The sequence below is a fragment of the Stylophora pistillata genome, chromosome 3 (assembly GCF_964205215.1).
Source record: "Stylophora pistillata chromosome 3, jaStyPist1.2, whole genome shotgun sequence".
Lineage (NCBI taxonomy): Eukaryota > Metazoa > Cnidaria > Anthozoa > Scleractinia > Pocilloporidae > Stylophora > Stylophora pistillata.
In genome coordinates this window covers 2,849,236-2,870,389 of record NC_142521.1, presented here as the reverse complement: position 1 = coordinate 2,870,389, position 21,154 = coordinate 2,849,236, and the positions used below count along the sequence as shown (strand labels likewise).

Below are 21,154 nucleotides of genomic sequence, written 5' to 3'. Positions count from 1 at the left end.
TGATCGAGTGACAGTTAGAATTTAGAATTTAACAATAGCTTGTCAGATATAGTTAGCATTCATATTTGTAAATAGGCACTGAAAAACCTTTTTTGGGGAGTATTTATCATTAAAGTTTTTAAGTTTAAGTTTAATATTTCTAGGGGGCACTTGGCTCGATCGAAGAAAATTCAAAATTTTGATCAATACTACGTACACTACTCGTTTGTATGTCACACGATGTATAAACTTTGACGATTGCTATAATGCCACCCTCTCTTGTTTTAGGCACATGGAGGGTAGTGGTATTTTACTGAATGAAACTGTCGCCCTGGTCATCAATCTATGTTGTGATATCACAAAGTGATAGTTCCCTGAGTCATACATGTTTAAGCTAAGGAGTATCAATGGACATGAAGCAAATAAACTAACTCAAGGACAATTTTGAAAGCATTACCGACTGAAGTCCAATGGTTTGACCCAAGGCAAATTGTGCGAGGTTAGCAAAGGTAAAACCCGCTTTGTTGAAGTCAGTACAGATTATGCATGATAAATTACTTGACAAACTGCTTTATTTCAGTTTTAAAGATTGAGTTTTGAACATAATCAAATACAAATACATACATCACCAAAGTGGAGTTGATTACAGTTTCTCTAAAACTACACGAATATCTCTTGATTCACTTGCTTCGAAAAACACTTCCTTCCTGATTACGACATATTCAGCATTTCGACACGATCATAGAATACACAAAATAGTTTTTTTCAGTTGGTTAAAACATCAACTGATCTCTCAATGAGACATAATCATTTTCTCTAAAGACCGAGAAAATTTTTATTGACTTCCAACAAAATTACTTAATTTACTTTAGCTATTATACCAAATATCGTTGTTATCAGTAAGAAAGTAGAACTTTTCCCTTTCTGAACAAAACAACATGTATATACAATTGTTCGAATTACAGTATGCTTCTGGCGTTATATAGAAGATCTAAAAATAACTATTCATATGGAGTTCAACTCGTTATAAAGAAATTGAGATTATTTTATCATCGACTGAATACAAAGCCATTCAAACGGCAACTTTAAATAGTAACACGACAGTTGTATCTGAATCTCTAAAGATGAATTTAAGGAATTTGCATGAGCAAAAACTAAACAAAAGTTATCAACCTTAGCGTAATAACAATATGCTAAGATATGAGAAATATGACCAATGATGAAATTCTTTTGACACATTACACAAAATAGCTTGTACAACTGGAATACATATGAAGTACACTAACCTTAACTCGACTTCACATGATAAAATTTTGACGGAAAGCTCTAGCAACACGTAACATTCTTGTTTCTGTGCCGATATTTAAGACCGATGATCGAACTTACTCAAAATAATTTGTCTGTCCAATATTGAATCTCATTACATCAAAGTTACCATTTTCTTGCAACATTAGGTCTATTAAAGGTGACGTATGCCTTATGTAGTTCTGCAAACTTTCTTTTGTAGGAGTCTCTTTCTTTCAAAGCTTTGGAAAGGGTTTCATTTGCCTCTCGTAGCTGATCTCTCAATTGCTTATTTTCTGTTAGCAAGCTCTCTTTAAGGGCTGCACGCCTTCGACGGCAGTTAGTCGCGTAATTGCGGTTTCTCAAGCTTCTCCGGCGTTTTCTGATTTGTAATATTTCAGCTTGAGGGAGGGTCTTCAAACGTCTGTTTAGTTCGCGTATGGGGAGTGTTGCGACCTCAAAGTCGGTGATCTGCTCACCAGGCGTTGAGCTGGTTGTGTCATACTCTAGGCGCTCAGAATAAAGGCGCGTCTGTGTTGAAGGTCTTTCATCCTCGGCTATAGACGGATCAAGGCCGAACCAATAAGAGCTGGATTCATCTACAGCGAATCCTCCATCAAAAATGTCCTCCATTTTTTGCAAATCGTCATAAAGTTCTTCATCGGTCATGTTTTGTCCGTTGTCAGTAGATTACAGACCAAACTAAGCACATGGCTGTGGATACGAAAGTTGCGATGCTGCTATACCACTCACGTGACTTTTTCAGGTAGTCGATCAAATTAATTTTGAAATATTGACAGAAATGATTAAAAGCTCCGCCCAGTGAAGATGACGTAAGGGGAATCCCCCAATATCTTTCGGTTTTGAAAGCATTGAAAATAGAAGAGTCTCGGACCGAGTATCTTCTTAGGACCACAAATTAAATAATATGTCAGAGTGAAGCAATGAACATGATTGAACTTATTTTCTTTTAAGTTTTAAGTTCCTTTTTCAGTTGAGGCTACATTACAATTCTGTCATACTCCGCCATTGGCAACTCGCTTGATGTTTTCACAGCATCTACGAATCGCTCATATTTCTGTCGATATTTATCTCTTTCTTGGGAAACTTTTTTCAATTCCATATTTGCACGGAGAATTTCTCGTTCAAGAGCTGCATTTTCTTCTGCGATGTAACTCTGTCTCTGCATCCCTTTCCGTCGGCACTTCAGAGCATATTTACGATTCTTGAGAACTCGCCTCCTCTTCCTAAATTTTTGCATCAGCCCTTCAGGCAGCCGACGAAGTTTCCTGTTCAACTCTTGAATCGACGTCGTTTCGAGGTATTCATCGTCGAGTAGCTTCTTGATTACTTTGAAAGAAAGAGAACGATTGTGATTCGATTGTTGGTGAAGATTGGCCGATTCTGTAGGGCGTTCTGGTGCGATCGGGAGTCCTTCAACCACACGTGTATAACAAACACCATCAGAAACTGTTAGTCGATCGTGCGTGTTATTCAAAGTAAATTCGCCCCCTCCAAACGAGTCAAGATAAGAATCCATCTTCTCCATGAGAAATTTACGATCGACGGACCTCATGTTCTTCAGTATAAAAGCAATGCTATTTAGGGCAAAGGTTCGGTTTCGTTAACGACGCCCAGCGCGGGAAAGTACCTCTTCAAACACAAACGATATCAGGGGAATCCCTTGTTTTCAACAAGTTTAATCTGTTTGGCCACAGCGTCTGTTTTCTTTCCGTTTCAGACAGTATCTATATATTTTTCACAACAGAGACCGGAATGGATGCAACATGAACGTATTTGAGAGCCTTTATCTTCATATATTTTATTTATCATTGGTATTGCAATACAATTTACGCTATTTATAAATCAAACTCGATATAATTTATCATGTATAACGATTTTCCATTGATAAAGCCCTCACGAAAGAGAAGCTCAGTTTGATTCATGTGTGTTCACTTTACTGCCACTAGAAACTAAATATTACGCTGCTAACGAAAATTGTCTCCTTTCCTGTCCCTGTTTTATAACTCTTTGCTCGTCCGAGAAGCGAAACTGATTTCGATCTATTGACAACAAATACTTGCGAAATCAACGGTAGGGAATTTCCCTTGATGAAAATTTTCGCTTTTTGCGCATGTAATTAGAGTGAACATTTACCATGCTTCCAATATTCGCTTAACGAGCGTATCTGAATCCTCAGAAGTCAACTTTTAATACAATGATTTATCATGTGCCCCTCAAAGCCGATCTGACACCAATATATTGACTACAGACGCCCCGTCTTTTAGGTGAAATGCATATAGCTGTAAAAATATATGAGTGAGCGGCGGATCGTAAACTTATTTATTATTCAAGAGTGTACTTTTTTTTTTTGGCTGGGTAACAGGAACTTATGTTTGTCAGCCAAGATCATGTCCTTCCTGAAATACAGCATCTGGAATTTTTTCTGCAACCACAAGGTAACTAGATGAAAGGAGAATGAATCCGAAAAAACCAGAGTAATATCGACCCTTAAAATAAATCGATCTTTTCCTTGACCGAATTGTAATTAAGATAAAATGGTGAGCATCATGAAAAGGTAGAGAGTAGATACCTACCCTCTCTCTCTCTCTCTAAAAGGAAGTTTTAGATATAAGTATATATACATATATATGTGTGTGTGTGTGTGTGTGTGTGTGTGTTGAAAAACTATGTACAGAAAAGAAAATATAATAATAAAAAAGATAGAACAATAAGAATTTTTTTACGTTTGAATTGTTATGGCAACATCGCGGATAACTGTGTATGAAGCACTTCATATAATGTTGGCCCTCAAAGGTTAAGGGAAATTTCCCTACTCAAGGCAAAAGTCTCGATACAGCGAAAATCGTGGCCTAGACTTAGCATTATTGTAGAGTCAAGTTAAATAACCAAAAGCTCAATGTCCATGGGCCAAATCGCCAAAATAGAAACACGTATTACGGGTAATGGCATCAGGGAATTTTACTTTCAGTTTCGAAAGTGAAAATTTGCATCTGACATTAAGTCGATGCTTTGTTTCATTTCCGAAGGGGTTTTTCCCTTTTTGGAATGCGTGACACTTCAAAGTCTTTCATGAACCGCGCTCAGAGATGTTTGATGTGAAAATCAATCATTTCCTTTTACGAAAAGTGTTTCCACGATAAGAAAATAACATTTTTATATTTTAGCTATTAAAATTTACCGATTCCACAATTTGGATGCAATATGTTCGTTGCATATTTTTCATACCTGCTTTTATTTGTGTTAACCTTCAGAGGGCAAGGGACTTTCCCTTCGCGTTTAGGTGCGACCTGTACGGAAAAATAAAAAACTGTAGCCAATGAAATACGAATTTTCAGGAATATTTCAGCTGTTCGGCGAGAAAGAAATAGCTGGATCATCCATGAGAATTTTAGGCAAGAAGAAAACCGAAGGAAAACTATAGAATTATAAAAATTTTAAACATGACGTAATTCCATTTTTTTTTTAGATCTGAGAAAAAATTCGTTACAACTTAGTTTTTTCGGTTAGGGGAGTGTTTCCAAACATTTTCAGTGGACAAGAAACACAATTTTTTAAGCTTCCAAGATCAGTTTCACCTTGCAAAAGCTACTACGTGCTTTGACATTTCAGCTAAAAAGAACCCTTTAGGGGATTCCCCGTTTTCATGATTGACAGGCGGGTGGGATTTAACCAAATCTCGCAGTATGATTGGACGAAATCCACTGAACCCCGTATCAAGCTAAATTTTGATGGGAAATTGTGCTGTCATATGTTTCATTTCTAGTTGAATTGCCATTTCGTTAACATGGATTACAACGAGTACCTTACAGAAATGTCCCCAATGGACGAAATACTGGAAAGTGACTTCTCGAGCGATTTTTGCGTTCCAGATTGGTCACAAAACCATCGACTGGAAGATCTGGTTGGCGAAGAAGACTTCGAGAATGTTTTGTTACAAACAAGACTTGATTTGGACAACTTCGAGACCGAATCTACCGTCAGCAGCGAACCTCAGAGTCCTCAAGTTTGCAAAGATATCTTTACCGACGATGAATTGATCAGTATCTCTATAAGACTCTTAAACCAACGGTTGAAAAACTTGCCAAAAACGGCGGCAAAGCAAATCAGAAAACGGAGGAGAAGTCTTAAGAATCGTGGCTATGCAACACTCTGTCGACAAAGACGCACGGCATTGAAAGAAAGCCTCGAACAACAAAACCAGCGCTTGAAATTGGAACTGAAAGAAGCGAGGGAAAACCTTTGCAACACTTTGAGAGACAGGGATATGTATAAGAAGAAATTTGAACAACTCCAGGCATTGTATTTGAGCCGTAAGCGGCCGTTGCATTCATGAGAATCGGTGATAATAACACTTTGGATGCTACATTCATGTACATATTTCTATTCTTTGCACTTATATTGTGGATGACATGACCACGAAAGAAACTGAGCTGACTGTAGTTAGAATTTCGTAAAGTCTAAGAACCCATGCTCAAGGAAAATACTCAGTGAATGTTTGTTATGTTAGTGACATTGAGTTTGAGACACTTCGTCATGCCACGTTGTGAATCCCGCTCATAGTATATCGCGACAAAGGTGGAGCTATTTCTTTACAGCGTTTGATATAATTGAATGATCTTCATCTTGTACGAAACCTTGCATTGTCCTTAATTTCTATCGACTTTAAATCGTTGGATGTAATATATTTTGAATATTATCCAGTTAAGAGTTGAGTGTAGTGTGCAAAGTCTTTGGGTACTGTTGATGGAAGAATTGCCAGTCAGATCAATTTAGATTTATGCATTTTGATACGTTGAATATATTTTAGAACCTAACATGCCACATGTCTTGTTCAGTTGTTGATAAGGTTAAATTCACTTCAATGCTATTATTATGAGTTCCACGGAAATTTTGTCATATTACTTCCAGAAAGAATTATTTAAATGTATGTGGAGTATTTGAACTTTATAAAAGAAATTGTAAGTAATAATTTTGTCCAAAGGAACAGAAATACATTCACTTGTTATGTGTTTAATTTCTGCTGAATAAATTACAAGCAGTTAGTTTCAGATTGTGTGGGTGTTTATTTTTGCACACCTTCCTTAAATTGAGTAAGAGTACAGTTTCAGATTTAGTTATTGAGTTATATGAATGTAGCTTTATCTTTCTATTGCAGAAAATACGCAAATTTCCGTAATTGGACCCTATTAAAGCATAAGGTCTGGTGGGATCGAAACAGAGAGCGAGAAAGAATAGAAGATTATTTGTTGTTGAGTCGCTATACTAGAACAAAACTATAGATACGAACTGATGTTTTATTCGTACCGACTAAGCGGAGAATACACGAAAGATTTCGAATTTAATGCGTTTTGCAAATCCGTAAGTATTTGCTCGAGACAGAAAAAGGATAATGAAAAAGATCGCTATAAACTACTGCGTGTTCGCCACTCCTTAAAACTCGTCGCACGAGGCTTTCAAGGAACTCGAGCCAGTTTCGTGGAAACAAATGAAATGCACTTTGGATGCGATCTTCGCGATGTATTTCGTTCCTAACTGTGTGGATTTTCTCCCCGGAAATTCAGTTCTTTTCGTACTTCAAGTCATCAATAATTACAGCATTTTTTTTCGGAATTTACTCTGGGCGCTACAGAGGAGGTCAAACTAAAACGCCTTTGTGAAACAAACATGTGATCATTTTTGTTATTGAGCTGAGGAGCAGACATGCGTGACATTAGGAGCATAAACTATTCTGAGCGTGAAAGTCACGAGTGACAGCTAAAAAAGCACATTGTGTTATAAAGAAGAGTTGAGCTTTATTGATTGATCAATATTATGCACAAATGTCAAAGGCTAGTTCCCTCAATCTGAATGGATCATGAAAACAGTCCGATGGATATATTTTTGCCGCTGCGCATTAATAAGATCACCACAGACAGATTGTGTCACGCAAACTCGCCAGCACTTTGCAGAAAATATATTTTACCACCTTTCTCGAAGTTGTGTATACACTTTGTGAAATTATTCCCTACCTTACACACAGGTAAAAATAAAAAAGCTACAAAAAATATAAGCACTCGTAAGGGTGATGCGAAAGAAGAAAATAAATAATCGTTCCTGTCATTTCAAATTCGCGCAATTCGATCTACCGTGATAGTCAGTCAAACATTAAAGTTTTGAACCGTTTTTCAAAAATACGTCGTTGTTCCACTCTAGTTTATCTTGACGAACAGTTCTTTAAGGAAACACGTTTTCCCTTTCTGAGACAATCTGGAATTAAAGGAATGTTGTTATTCAAAAGTAAAGTATCGCAGCTCAAGCGCACCGGAACTTGTCCTGCGTCATTAGACACGAAGAAGGAATGACTGTGTTTTGAAAAAATTCGCATCTCACTCTCAACCTTATTTCTGCCTTAACTTTCAAACCATCAAGCATAGAAAACTGAAGTTGACTTTATAAAGCAATAAAAAGCACTTTCTATTGGTTTATTGGCGTAATAACTTATGTGGCATGTTGGCAGAACACGAGATAAGTTTATAATTCAAGTGCCAGGTGACAAGTGATCTACAAACTTTTCAAGTGTTTTCCCAACATCCCAGGGGGGAGATTTTGCGCCTATAAACTAATAGAAAGTGAAATAAACTTCAATTTTCTATGGGTGTGCAATAAACAATCGATTTTCTATTAATTAAGGTACTCGTAGTATCTCATTAATTTTATAAAATAAAATATCCAGACAAAACAAATGAGCTCCATGACTTATCCAAAATAGCAATGACATTGTATTATTAGCTCACTCTTCGTACATTCCTGTTCATTCACTGCTGTTGATGAATTGATAAATCGGGCAAGTAAGGTCTGATTATAAATCATAATATGTCAATGAAAACTAGAATTTAATTCCAGGCTCTCTGATCAAGGGACTAAACATCGTAACCCACACTGCTTGACTCGGGAGAGAATAAGAGTAAACAGTGACCAACAGTGCTGATACAGGCCGAACGAAAACACAGAAATTCGACTCGATATCGCCGAAGATTTCGTTTCAAAAATCGAATTATAAAATCTTCAATGAGGCATTACTTACTGCAATTTACTCACTCGGGTACAAGTTCGGTCGAATTTTTATTACCAGGCGTTACAATATAAGCAATGTCACAAATTCATTTATTTACCACTGTTACTAGCGATATGAGCCTCTTTTTGTATTCTTTTTTTGCAATCATTCACATGACGCTCGCATATCTTCTCACGTTTCCTTGGTGGTTTGCGGTATACAGACTTTTAAAAGGTTAAAACAGTCACCCGGAGTGGATGGAAAGACCCCTCATCTGTGATCATAACCTACACCTCAAGGACACCGTGTTTCTGATCACAAAATCTTTCATGAAAACAAAATTAATTTTAATGCAGGAATAACTGATAATTTTGTGAGAAGGGGCCTTTACATGATAGCGAAAGCTTAATGATCCTTTCCCCCCGCCCACCCCCCTTACAAAAAAAAAAAAGAGAAAAAAGAAACTGACGATGTGAGTGTAGTATTTAGACCTACTATAGCGGGGTATGGATCACGTTGCTTGACGTGAAGGTCCTCTTAGACTTTGTCCCTTTTGAATGAACGCAAGACTTGATTTTTCAAAACAAAGTTTTTCATCAAAGTCTTGTGGTACCATCCATAGATGTTTTATTGTTTCGTTCATTATCTTTGAAGTCCACTGCTGGTACTAGCCTTTAGTACTCCTTTTTACTGTTTTCGTTGTGATCGATCCCGTCTCTCTGAGCCCCTTTCCCTTCTCACGGTAAATATAGAGATGTCTCTTGTTTTCCGGCCAACTTAGCCTGTATAGAAATAGAGTGTAATTGAAACCCTGGCAGAAGCCGATGGAAAAAGGATACAAACTTGTTTACGTTAACCGACGAACCCCAGATCCTCAAAAGTAGCCGTTATAATTTGACAAATAAAAGTAAGTGTCTATCCGAAATGCCTTTTTTAATCATTTTCTTCTCCCCATATATGTTTTGATAGGTTTTTCCTGTCTTATTTTTAAATAACCGACATGTTTGTGATGAAAGATGAAACAAAATATCTCAATGTCAGCAAATCTGCATACTTCGTATACGAATTTATCTCCTCACTCTGGAGTCGATACATGATTGGACGTTGAAAGACCCCTCACCCTTTCTTGAACCGATCACTTTACTCGATTGGAGTTTTTCCTCGAAAATGCGTATCAAAACCTAACTATCTCAGGAATAATAAACGCTAGTGGAAAATTCGTTTCGAAACATTCACTCAGGAGAAATAAGCATGCCAATATGGCATTGATTCTCGGAAAATCTTGAAAAGCTCTTCGAAAATTCCTGGAAGCGTGTTAGGGGATTCCCCTTATCAAAATACAATATAGAAGCATATATCAGGTATCTGATTGGCTTGTGCAAGTTTACCTGTGTAAATATCATTACGGCTCTTCGCTTAAACTTCGCGACATTCGTTTCGTGGATGATGTAAACTGCTTAGATATTACAGCCTCAGCCGAACGAGATACCCACAGATTCTCATTTCATCATGGAGGAAGATTCTATAGATGTGCTGGATTTGTTTCTCGCCAGTGAGGAAACAGATCTTCCTTTAAGCACTCCGTGGGTTGTTGAAAACGTTTCACCTGGGAAGAAATCCAGTACGATGGCCGACGAAGATAGCAATCGTGATATTCAAGATCTTTTCGACGGGGAGACCAACCAAGAAGTAAATCAGGACGATGATTACGCGACCTCAGAGTCGTCAGATGATGAATCAACCCCTGAAGATGTTAGAAAATTAACTGACGAGGAAATTGCGAGCATGCGGGTGCGGGAATTGAACAGGTTGCTGCGAAATGTCCCTGGGAACGAGGCCATGAAGATAAGAAAGCGAAGACGCAACTTAAAGAACCGAGGTTACGCCGTCACTTGCCGTCTTCGAAAACAACAAGAACACGAAGATCTGATCAACGAGAACACCTCGTTGAGGAAACAAGTGGATGATGGAAGATGGACATTGCTGAGAGTTTCGAAAGAGAAAGAGGCCTTCCAGAAAAAATATATTGAGTTACAACAGACCTTCACGCTGTTCAAACAGAGAATGGAAGCCCCGAAAAAAGATGCCTGATTTTGCTGATAAAACTCAGCCTTTGCATTGCAAAGATGTACTGTATGTGATTTACTTTCACCTTATTCAATATTGGGCTCCTTTTTTGTCACAATTATATGTATTTCATGATACCAACCTTCGCAGAAAAATCATACATATGCATAGCCACATAGAAATCTTGACAGTTCAGGGAAATTGGAATTTGAAGAAGCAGGAAAATTCGCTGCTGCTGAAGAAGTAATGAAAATAATATGATTTATAAGAAGACTATATAAAGACATTTCTGTAAAAGTGCGTGTGAAATGCATATATAGTATATGAGACTCCAGCGATTGAAATAAAGCTGATGTTGAATTAAACAGTGGAATATTTAAAGAATGGAAACAAGACAGTTATAACAAGTTCAAAAATGAAAAATTAAACTTAAAAGAAAATTTTCCCCGCTATTCTCGTTCTTTTCTTCTTAAAAACGTTTATCATGATGTGATTGACTCTTTACCACACAGTATTTTGTGTTTATTAAAGTGAGAGTTACACGAAACAGTCGAGCTAGGTCAAATGCGCGAGATCCTGATTTTCAACCGCCATCGATTGCGACCACACAATACAATTATATTAATAGCTTCGTCGACATTCTCTGTTTCTACCATCCACGAACCAAAAATTTTCCATATTACTGTTTGAGTGAAGGAGACTCTCTCCTCAGTTCCGGTCTACTGCATGTTTACCCGGATTTCGAAACTGAAAATGACTACATAATCTCTCGAAACTGAAAGAAACTTTCCTGGAGAGCGAAGAGAGATATAAACATTTGGCTGTCAGATAGGGGCTGTTCAATTCGGGGACATCTGTCAAAATATCGGTTTCTGTAAAAATTAATCTCGGCAATGTGTAAGGCGCGAAGGGGGTAGGGAAGGAAAATAAATAGGGATGTATTTTGAACCCTGCCCCCTCTCCCCCCCCCCCCCACCATTCCGTCCAATGATGTCACATGAGGAAGTATAGTAAGAGAGCTGCATTCCATGAAATACCTTCTACCACGGTAATCCTCTATTTAACGTATATCCACGGATGTTATAGACTTATAGACGTCTTGGCATGTTTGATATGTCTCAGCGTACTTTGTAATATTGAAATATTTTCAGCATAATAGGTATGTTAATGTTAAGGGCCTGAGGGGGTGGGGCTGGAAGAGAGCTGCCGAAGAGGAATGAGGAAACGGAGAGAACTTTGAATCTTCAACAAGGGCGTAGCCTAGCCAGGGGGGGTCCTGGGGTGCCCGTGACCCCCCCACCTTTGGTAGGTCTTCTTTAGAGCAAACAACCTACAATATTCAGGTGGCGAAAACGCCATGACAATATCTTGGCCGTAAAAGCCATTGATATGGGCCTTCATGCCGCGATAATACGACTGAGCCCGCTGATACACGCGGGAATGCAGCGGTGTAAATGATGAGTAGCCTCTGTGACCCCCCATTTGAAAAATCCTGGCTACGCCCTGTTTAATGACCATGTAATACACAAAAACATCCCAAATAAAGGTATCTTTATGTTTCCTAGTAACAAGAAAACATTGAAGGTACGGGTCTAGAGCTATATTAAACTACCACTTATGTCTGGTGGCATCGCGCTTGAGCTGAAGTAAAGCGTATAGGTGATTATGATGTTCCGTCGCCGAAATGGCGGGCTCAAAAATTTTAATTTGGATATATCAACAAAGTTGAAATGGTAAATTGGCCACCGTAACGATCACAAAAGCTGACGTTTCGAGCGTTAGCCCTTCGTCGGAGCGAATAGAGGAAATGTGGGTTGTGTGTGCTTTTAAAGGCAGAAAAAGGAGCTATGTTATTGGTGGGAACATGGCAACGAGAAAAACAAGAATAAATTAGTGGAATGAAAAGCGTTCGTTGATCCCTGTGGGATTTAGACTGCCGGTTTGAAAGATGAGCTTTTGTTCAAGATTCTTACGGCTTTCCGTGCTACCTAAGTGTAAGGAAAGACCGCAGATTGCCATATGTTGCTTTGAATGATCAGGTAAATTAAAATGTCTAGCGTCTGGCTTCGATGTGTCCTTGTCATTCCTTTCCACGTCTCGAAGGTGTTCTCGGAATCGGTCATCTAGTCTTCTGCCTGTTTCGCCGATGTATATCTTTTTGCAATAAGTGCAACTATGCAATAGATTACATTGGCGGAGGTGCACGTGAAGTGATAGGTGATCTTAATGGATCGTTTAGGTCCCGATATTTTATCAGTGTTGTGAATGAAAGGACACGTTTTGCATCGTGCACGAGCACATTTAAAAGTGCCTGGTTGGTCATTAGTCTGAAGAGAACTTGCCTATGTTTTTGTCGCGTTTGAGTGAAATGAGCGGAGGCTGCGAAAAGATAGTGCTTGTCTCTGGATCGTTTTAAAGTAATTTAAAGTTTTTAAGAATGATGGATTTAACTGAGTGGTTGTGAAGGTGAAACGTGAGAGTGAATGGAATGCGGTCGGAATCTTCCTTATGCGACGTTTGTAATGCTGAATGTCGATCAATAAGCCATGTTCCCACCAATAACGTGGCTCCATTTTCTGCCTTTAAAAGCACACACAACCCACAATTCCTCTATTCGTTCCGACGAAGGGCTAACGCTCGAAACGTCAGCTTTTGAAATCGTTACGGTGGCCAATTTACCATTTCAACTTTGTTGATATATCCAAATTATTTCGTTACTCCCACCGACGCAGCCCCAAACAGTTTCTTTCGAAACTATCAGCCTTTATTGAAAAATTTTCAATCTGCACATGAAAAGTCTGGCATTTCAATTGATTAATAATTGATTATACCGTTTATAACGCTTGGCTACGCTTAGAACTCTGTCTGAACGACGGCTTGTAACGGCTTTGATTTACGCGCCAAAATTATCATGTGCGATGTTAAATACGTCAGGAGAAGAGCTTTATTCTGAAACCTTAAGAAGTCCTGAAACTGTATCAGAAACGACTCTGAAACGGTTAATCAAAGTCGATGTCTGAATCCGCTGGCGACCGGCACGACTTTGTTATTTTGCATCGGTCCATTAAGTTAGGCTCCTAAAAATTCGGCAACTGAAACTGTTCTTATACTGGCTAATCCGCCGCATTTTATTTACTAAAGAGTCCTAAACGAATTCGTTTTATTGTTCATAAAATTACCCTTAATCGGTAAACGAGGGATAGTTATGAGAAAGCGACCATTATGAAAATCTGTTTAATCTCATCCAAAAATAATAACAATGAACGGGGAATCCCCTAAACCTTACATCATTACCTTGCAATTTGATTCGACAATAAATTTGTGTTTTCATTGTAAACGTCTATCAAGTAACAAAGATGGAGGCGACAAATGGACGACCACCGAAGGGCTCCTCTTTTCCGATTTACTCCTTCAAAGAAGATTGGCCGTCAAAAAAGCAGGCCGATTTGGAAAGGGAAATTTCAACCAGCAAGGACAATGGATTGAATGCAGATCTCTTAAAAGCTAACTCGAGTAAAAGGATTCAGGCACCAGGGGACTCGTCTGAACAGAATGAAGCTAAGAAATCCAAACAAAGAAATTCCAATTACCTTTCTCGCCGATCAGTCGTACCTTTGTCAAGTGACGAGAAACTTGAAAAGATGCCTATTCAAGCTTTGAACAGGCGACTTCGCAAACTTCCTCAAGGACTGGCTCAAAAATTTCGAAAGCGAAGGCGAATCTTAAAGAATCGAAAGTACGCTTCGAAGTGTCGAAAGAAAAACACATCAAAGGAAGAGAATATCATCCAAGAAAATAAAGATCTTCAGCTGGAGATATCTAAAGTAAAAGAGGAATTGGAAAAGGTTGTCAGCGAGAAAAACGATTTTAAAATGAAATGTGGGGCACTTAATGCGAAGTTGGTCGCTTGGGGTTGGAATCAAGGCAGTGACGTCGTTTAATATCTCCTTGGATCCCTTCATTCTCTAGCAACGGCTGGAATGATTTCTTTATTTATAGATACTAGCTCTTAGCCATGTTTTTAATGAGGAGGGAGATTATTATTAGTAGATATAGATATCGCGCTGGTGTAGGATTCTTCCTTCAGTAAATGGCAATGCGATTGCTGTTGTGTTATTGTTGGACTGTGAGTCATGGTTACCTTATACAATATTCGAGATCGAAACTCTCCGAAAATAGATTTAACGAGAAATTTAATTCCCTGCGTCGATCATAAGACACAGCTAAGCTGCCATTTAAGAGGCACTGATATCAATATATATTTTTCACTTCGTGTTCTTCCAAAATGAAGGAAGTTGTAGTTCATGATTATTCCTTAAATTAAATTAAGGTCTGAAATCTAATTTCGCGTCGCGTGTAAATAGAAGGTAAACCAGAATCGATGACTCGCAGTTCTAAAATTAAAGCAGAAGTTGTTTTTTTCAAATGGGGTAATTTTAGACAGAAGAAAGTTGTTTGGAATACACGAGACTAAAGAAGGGGAAGCAGGAAGTTTTTTGGGTTGATGTGTACTCTCAGCTTTCAAGTTCTGTCATAATGGTGCCTGCAACCCGTTTCAGATAGGGTCAGATAAATTATAATGCAATTATAGTCAGAGCATCAAGTATAATGCCAGCATAATGGCTAAACTTCTTAAAAACGAACCGAATGTTACAGTCAAAAGGGACGAATTCACTGTCAGTATAGTGTGCCCTGAACTTTGGTAGGCCTGTTATTCTTAGCAGGTTTTATCTGTTTGAGATGGAAATGAGGAGTTTAGGGGGTGAGGGGATCTTAAAAGCTATTATTTTGAATTATCAAACTAAGCATAATACAAAATTCTGAGTATGAAAGTCGGCATAATGCTCAAATTTTCGAGCATGATTTATCTGACCCTATTTTCAGACGTCAAGCAACTCATCATGAACAGAGTTTAATTCGAATACGGATTGATCCAGATGTGCAAAAACACGCCTATTGATCCTGATGTCAAACTTGATTAACCGATCATAATGCATTTCTTAGGGTTTCATTGGGTTTGTATTTCTTAAATTATGACAAAACTTTCTGTCAACTTTGTTTACGGCCCTTGCAGGTGAGAGATAGACAGATTGTCCTGAAGCTGGCTTAATCGCGGACTTGTTTGTCTATGCCAGTCTCGCACGATCTCTCCGAATTGGTTCGTTGTACGAGACAGTATTTGTGTCTACTTTGATACATCAATTTTCCCAGCGGCATTGTTAGTTCATTCCTCTGGTCTTTGGGTATATTACATTCGACCCTGAACTTCAGTTAATCGTGTAATCCTTAAGATAGCAACGTTATAAGGCTTGAAAGTTTCTCTGTACATTATTTCAATAACATGTTTGTTGATTATCATCATAGCCTTAAATTTTACAATTATTAGTTTTGATCGGAGCACACTTTCCCCTATGGAGAATTCGGTGTCTAATAGATCCTATGTGACTGTGACAATTTGCTTTTCCATGTTTTGTTTACTGCCTCAAAATATAAATAAGAAATATGTTAATACATTTACTCTTACCGACCAAAGTCACCGTGGTTCCTTTACAGGAGCTTCCTTCAAATTCACCGAAGGAGTTTCCTAAATTTTAATAATAGTACTGAGTTGAATACTGCGACCTTTCGAGGTGGCCGTAGATGGAAATGTCTTATTGTATATCATCCTCCGCATTAAATTAGTAATTTAAGTAAATTTGTTCCAGGAAAAAGTCACTTATGAATTTATGAAAAAGGTGGTACTTCTGGTTAGGCTCTTACCGATAGTGCTAGCACTTTTTTTGACATTATTTGGCTTCACGAGCATTTTTGTTAACATTTTATCCCGAAAAGCACTGCTAGCATTATATTGGATTTTCGACTGATTATTTGTATAACTTTGTGTTAAAGAGCACAATCTGACTTTATTAATGTCGTCCAAAGCCACATTTTGCCCTTACATAAAAGGCATGTCTGAAAAGATCTCGCGCATCTTACTACCCTTCAATATCCGCGTCGCCCACAAACCCATCACCACACTACGTCAGTTACTAACCAACGTTAAAGACAAAGACGAACCGATGAACAGACAGGGAACGATTTATAAGATCAATTGTTCCGACTGCCAAGCCTCCTACATCGGTGAGACTGGCAGAAACCTCACAACAAGACTGACTGAACACAGACGGGCGACGAGGAAAGGTGATGTCAGCAATCACATTGCTGAACACCATCGACTTACCAACCACAACATTGACTGGGACTCTGCGCAATGCCTAACGTACAGCACTGACTATTTTCAACGACTGACTCTGGAAAGCTGGTTTACTAACTTAGAACAGACTCCCCTAAACAGATGTAAACAACTACCCGCCCCATACAAACGACTCATTCACGACATAAACATCACAAACGACCGAAAAAGAACGACCTAACTTTACCGACAGATCGAAACAGACCAATCACGACCGACTTACGTCACTTGAGTCTTACAGCCAATAACATCACGGGAAAACCAACCGATCATTTCACACGAACTGGAATAAGAACATTCTACTGACAACAATCATTCACTTGACTCTGATGATGACTTCCACACAGGTTGTCAAAACGTCAGTCACTACCACCGACAACAGTCCTTCTCAGGACTACACTCACCCGGACGATCAGACTACACCTTCACATGTTACCCCCGGGTTCAAACTATTTACTGCATAAGCATACATGATCGGATTCAGTAATTTCCAGGAGAAGAACTATCAATCAAAGACGGGAAGTTGTTTTGGCTGGCATGCCGCGAAATAGTATCTGCAAAGAAGAGTATTGTAATTGCACACTTGGCTTCAAAGAAACATGGAGATGGTAAAGAGAAACTGAAGAAGTCTAAGCTGAAGGATGAGACGATTATGGAGGCTTTTTTAGAGCGGGGGTCAGGACGTAGAAAGACAGCACTCTACCCATAACTGAACGGGCCTACCGACTCGAAGTGGTCGAAGAGTTTCTGATGGCTGGCATCCCAATTAGGAAAACCGACATGCTACGGTCCCTCTTAGAGAAGAATGGCCAACGTCTCACAGCAAGTGCTCATCTTGGTCAGTATATATCAATTTTTTTCGAGCAGGAATTCGAAAGTATCAAAACTGAATTGACTTTGCCTGGTCAGACTGGCACGGAAAAGAAATGTTTCGATGATTTCTGATGGAAGTACACGACAAGGAGAAGCAATTGCTGTCATCGTGCGTTTCCTTGACGATAATTGGTCGATTATTCAACGTCTTGTCAGAATTGATATATGTTCCAAATCAGTAAATGACGATGATCTTGCACAAGTGCTTAATCAGTGCCTGTCAGTTGATTATGGATTCAAGGCCAATTCATTGCTCACAGCCATGAGAGATGGTGCAAGGATTGCATTTATATTTCGGATAACAAGGAGTGTACCAGAAGTTCTGGTACACCCCTTGTTATCCGTCGATTCGTTTGATCTTAATTTTATAAATGCGTTCCTCCTAATTTCTTTGTTTTTGTCCACAGCCAGCTTTTTGCAGCTTTGTTAGAACCTGACTAAGAGTGTTTGAAGATTGCATGAGATTGGAGAATATAAAAAATCGTCTACACCAAAAAATCCCCCTGCTGCAATGATCCCGGATGATAGTTGGGTCCACAGACCATAAACGTTTCTCCAACTGATGTCAGCTTTAAAAATGACTTAGATAAACTATATAAATTAAACAAGGATGTTATCAGTAGCACTTCACGCACGGAGGGGGGGGGATGGGGGGAGGAGAGGGAGGGTTCTCTAGTTGTTTAATCTAAAATTGATTTATATGCTAATTCATGAAATCATCATCTTATGACGTATTAAAGGGGTAAGACTTATTGCAGTTTGACGATCCAAACATTTTGATGGCAGCTACCTTTGCAATCATCTACATTTTAACTTATGATTATTCTTTCACCAGTTCTGTTAGTTGCATTTGGTAAGTGCAACATGTAGTGCTGTGAGGAAAAATTCTTAATATCTTGTTTCTTCATGCCGTTACAATTTGATAACCTTGACCTTACATGGATCTGTAATCAGTTCGATACAAGAGGACACACTGAAAATATCACTAGTGACCATTTAAACAAAGTCGTAAAATGAAATTAAGCCGCACACCTGCCAAAAGTGATCTTTATTCGCATACACGAACACAAAAATGTATCTAATCATTTAGTAAGGACTTAAACATAATGACCCACCCCAATTTTTTTAACATAACAGTTTGAGCTCGAATTCTTTCTCCAATACCAAACAAGGCAATGAAAAATCACGGGATCAGGAGAGTAGAAGTGCCTAATAAAGGGAGCTGCAGTGTGATGCGTTATGTGGAGCCTAACTGTATGTCGATTAATGGGAATAAAGAGACTACATTTACCTTGGAATCGAGGTAATGTTTCACATTTTAGTAAGACCTGACAGACGGAAATGAGCTCTGCAGTTCCGTCGCTAGGGTTGTCTTATAATTCTTCTTTTGAGTTAAACGTTCACTAAGTTTTTAATCAATGTATTACTTTTTGATCAACAGAATCCCTACAGCCGCGGCAGATATGTTTAAACAATGGCACTTGTCAAGCTGGATTCAACCATAATGAAGGTTTCCTTTGTGTATGCCGGTCTGGATTCATTAGCGCAGGCCTCTTAAGAGGTGAAATTAATTTCCTATTTCTAACTATTGAATTCAATTGACAAAAATTTAAGTAAACATCAGTTTTAAAATCAGTGTGAAAATCATTTGAGGGGTTTTGAAAACGCATTCAAAGGAGTTTAACTTCTTGAACAGGATACTATCTGTGATGTCTAGTTAAGCGCAAGGCATTGTGGGTTGAGAGTAGGCAACCATCTTGGAAAACGTGTGCGGTAAAGTAAAATAAAGTGTGTTGTGTTTTCGTGAAATCAAGCGTGTTTAACTTGCCATCCAGCCCCGACAGTACACTATCCAATCGGCTAAATACGGAAATACTGTTGGCTCAAATCACTGAGTAAAGGAGCTTGATTGGTTTTGCGTCACACTTAGGTTACATGGAACAGGCTAGGAGGGGAATAAGAGAATAATTAGAGAGCTGCAATGAAGACGGGGTCTAACATCGCGTGACAGATGAAGAGCAGATCATGCTGATTTTTACAGCACATACGAAAGATCAGGCAATTCCATCTTGAAAGTTAGGTAAGTACTAAAGATATATTTCTGGTGAGTGAAAAAAATGTCTTTTTACAGAGGGAAGCAATACAGAATTGCAGTTAACGTTGTTTTTAGAGGGGGAAGTTTAGAGCAGGGCGAAGTTGATAACAGGAACCATCGTACCGTCTTTGCCACTGCTGGTAAGTTTGGGACATAAACGTTAGGTAAAATGTTTGACTTTAAATTAGTCAAATAAAAGGAAAAATTATTTTTTGTGAAGTAACCTTAACTTCTTACTTAACTTTTATTGAACGCGTTACATGAACACATGCGACCATCGTTAAGACAGAAACGGAAAAGAGGCCTAGGCCGTAATACCCATGTGGGAGTTAATTATACGCCGCATGTGACTTCGGCTCACCAAAAACAAATATTATTATGTACATTACAACATCAATTCGTAACAAAATCAGACTATTATCAAAGAAAAGTATTCACATCGAAACTGTCGATGAAATAAAACACGCAAGGTATTATGGTGTGTACAACTTTCGCTTTGGGAATTAGACAAAAAATTTCCGAAAAAAAACAGCTGATAGGGGTCATCCGCTTGAGCGTTTAGTCACACATTCTGCAATATCATTGAGTGTGTCTAGATGGATGGATAAACTCCTTTATTCATGTATAATGAAGCGGCTATCGTTAAATTAGGGAACAAGGAATGAGGAATGAGGAACGGGGACAGGGAATTGGTAAATTGGGAATCTTTAAAATGGTGAATCTTTAAAAGGGACAATAAACGTGTTTACTTTCTAGAGATGGGGAATAGTGATTTGAAATGTCTTTATTTAATTCGTCAATGTTTTACGACCAATGAAACAAAATGCCATATCAGTTCTGGACTACGGGGATTAGCGGGGTAATTGGGAATCTTTAAAATGGAGAATCTTTAAAATGGGGAATCTTTAAAAGGAGCATTCTTTAAAAGGGGCATTGTACATGTTTAGTTTCTAGAAAAAGGTAATAGCAGTCTGAAGTGTCTTTCTTTAATCCGTCAATGTTTTACGGCCAATGAAACAAAACGTCCAATCAGTTCTGGACTACTGAGAATGGGGTAATTGGGAATCTTTAAAGGGGCATTCTTTAAAAGGAGCATGGTACATGTTTACTTTCTAGAGAAGGAAATAGCAATTTGAAATGTCTTTGTTTAATCCGTCAATGTTTTACGAACAATATTACTCAGACTAAATGCCAAATTCTGGAATACGGGCAGAAGACTCGTGTAGTGATTGTATCAGGCGTTCTTTTTCCCTTCCACCGGTTTCCCAAAAAGGAATGCCTCAGGTCGATAACGAAAAACGCTGTAGATCAGACTATTCAATTGCAAAATAGTGCCGATGACTGACTTACCATTCTGAGACTGACGAAAACCTAAATGTCGAGTGCCACTGCCATACGCCAAAAACAAAATTATCACGTCGAACAAACCGGTAGGCTGGATTTCCACTGTCGCGTAGTTTTACTACTGTCAACAGTCGCGAACTTTTCTGAATTCACTTGCGTAAAATTATGAGACAAAAACCAGCTTTTCCACAGACCGCTTATAGATTCGGTCGATTTAATTTCA

The 21,154-nt window shown here is 38.5% G+C and overlaps 4 protein-coding genes across 4 annotated transcripts; 2 read left to right on the top strand and 2 right to left on the bottom strand.

Moving 5' to 3' along the window:
- Nucleotides 1-533: 533 nt before the first annotated feature.
- Nucleotides 534-1,932, bottom strand: LOC111330526 (transcription factor MafA). Its single transcript, XM_022935393.2, has one exon. It carries the CDS (start codon nt 1,930-1,932, stop codon nt 1,411-1,413), a length of 522 nt encoding a protein of 173 aa, XP_022791128.2. The 3' UTR covers nt 534-1,410.
- LOC111330525 (transcription factor MafK-like) lies at nt 1,868-2,946 on the bottom strand. Its single transcript, XM_022935392.2, has one exon. The coding sequence runs from the start codon at nt 2,837-2,839 to the stop codon at nt 2,264-2,266; it is 576 nt and encodes a 191-aa protein (XP_022791127.1). The 5' UTR covers nt 2,840-2,946; the 3' UTR covers nt 1,868-2,263.
- Nucleotides 2,947-5,026: 2,080 nt separating this feature from the next.
- Nucleotides 5,027-6,335, top strand: LOC111330492 (transcription factor MafK). Its single transcript, XM_022935358.2, has one exon. It carries the CDS (start codon nt 5,072-5,074, stop codon nt 5,618-5,620), a length of 549 nt encoding a protein of 182 aa, XP_022791093.1. The 5' UTR covers nt 5,027-5,071; the 3' UTR covers nt 5,621-6,335.
- Nucleotides 6,336-9,704: 3,369 nt separating this feature from the next.
- Nucleotides 9,705-10,830, top strand: LOC111330496 (transcription factor MafK). The gene has a single exon (XM_022935363.2). It carries the CDS (start codon nt 9,830-9,832, stop codon nt 10,409-10,411), a length of 582 nt encoding a protein of 193 aa, XP_022791098.1. The 5' UTR covers nt 9,705-9,829; the 3' UTR covers nt 10,412-10,830.
- Nucleotides 10,831-21,154: the final 10,324 nt, after the last annotated feature.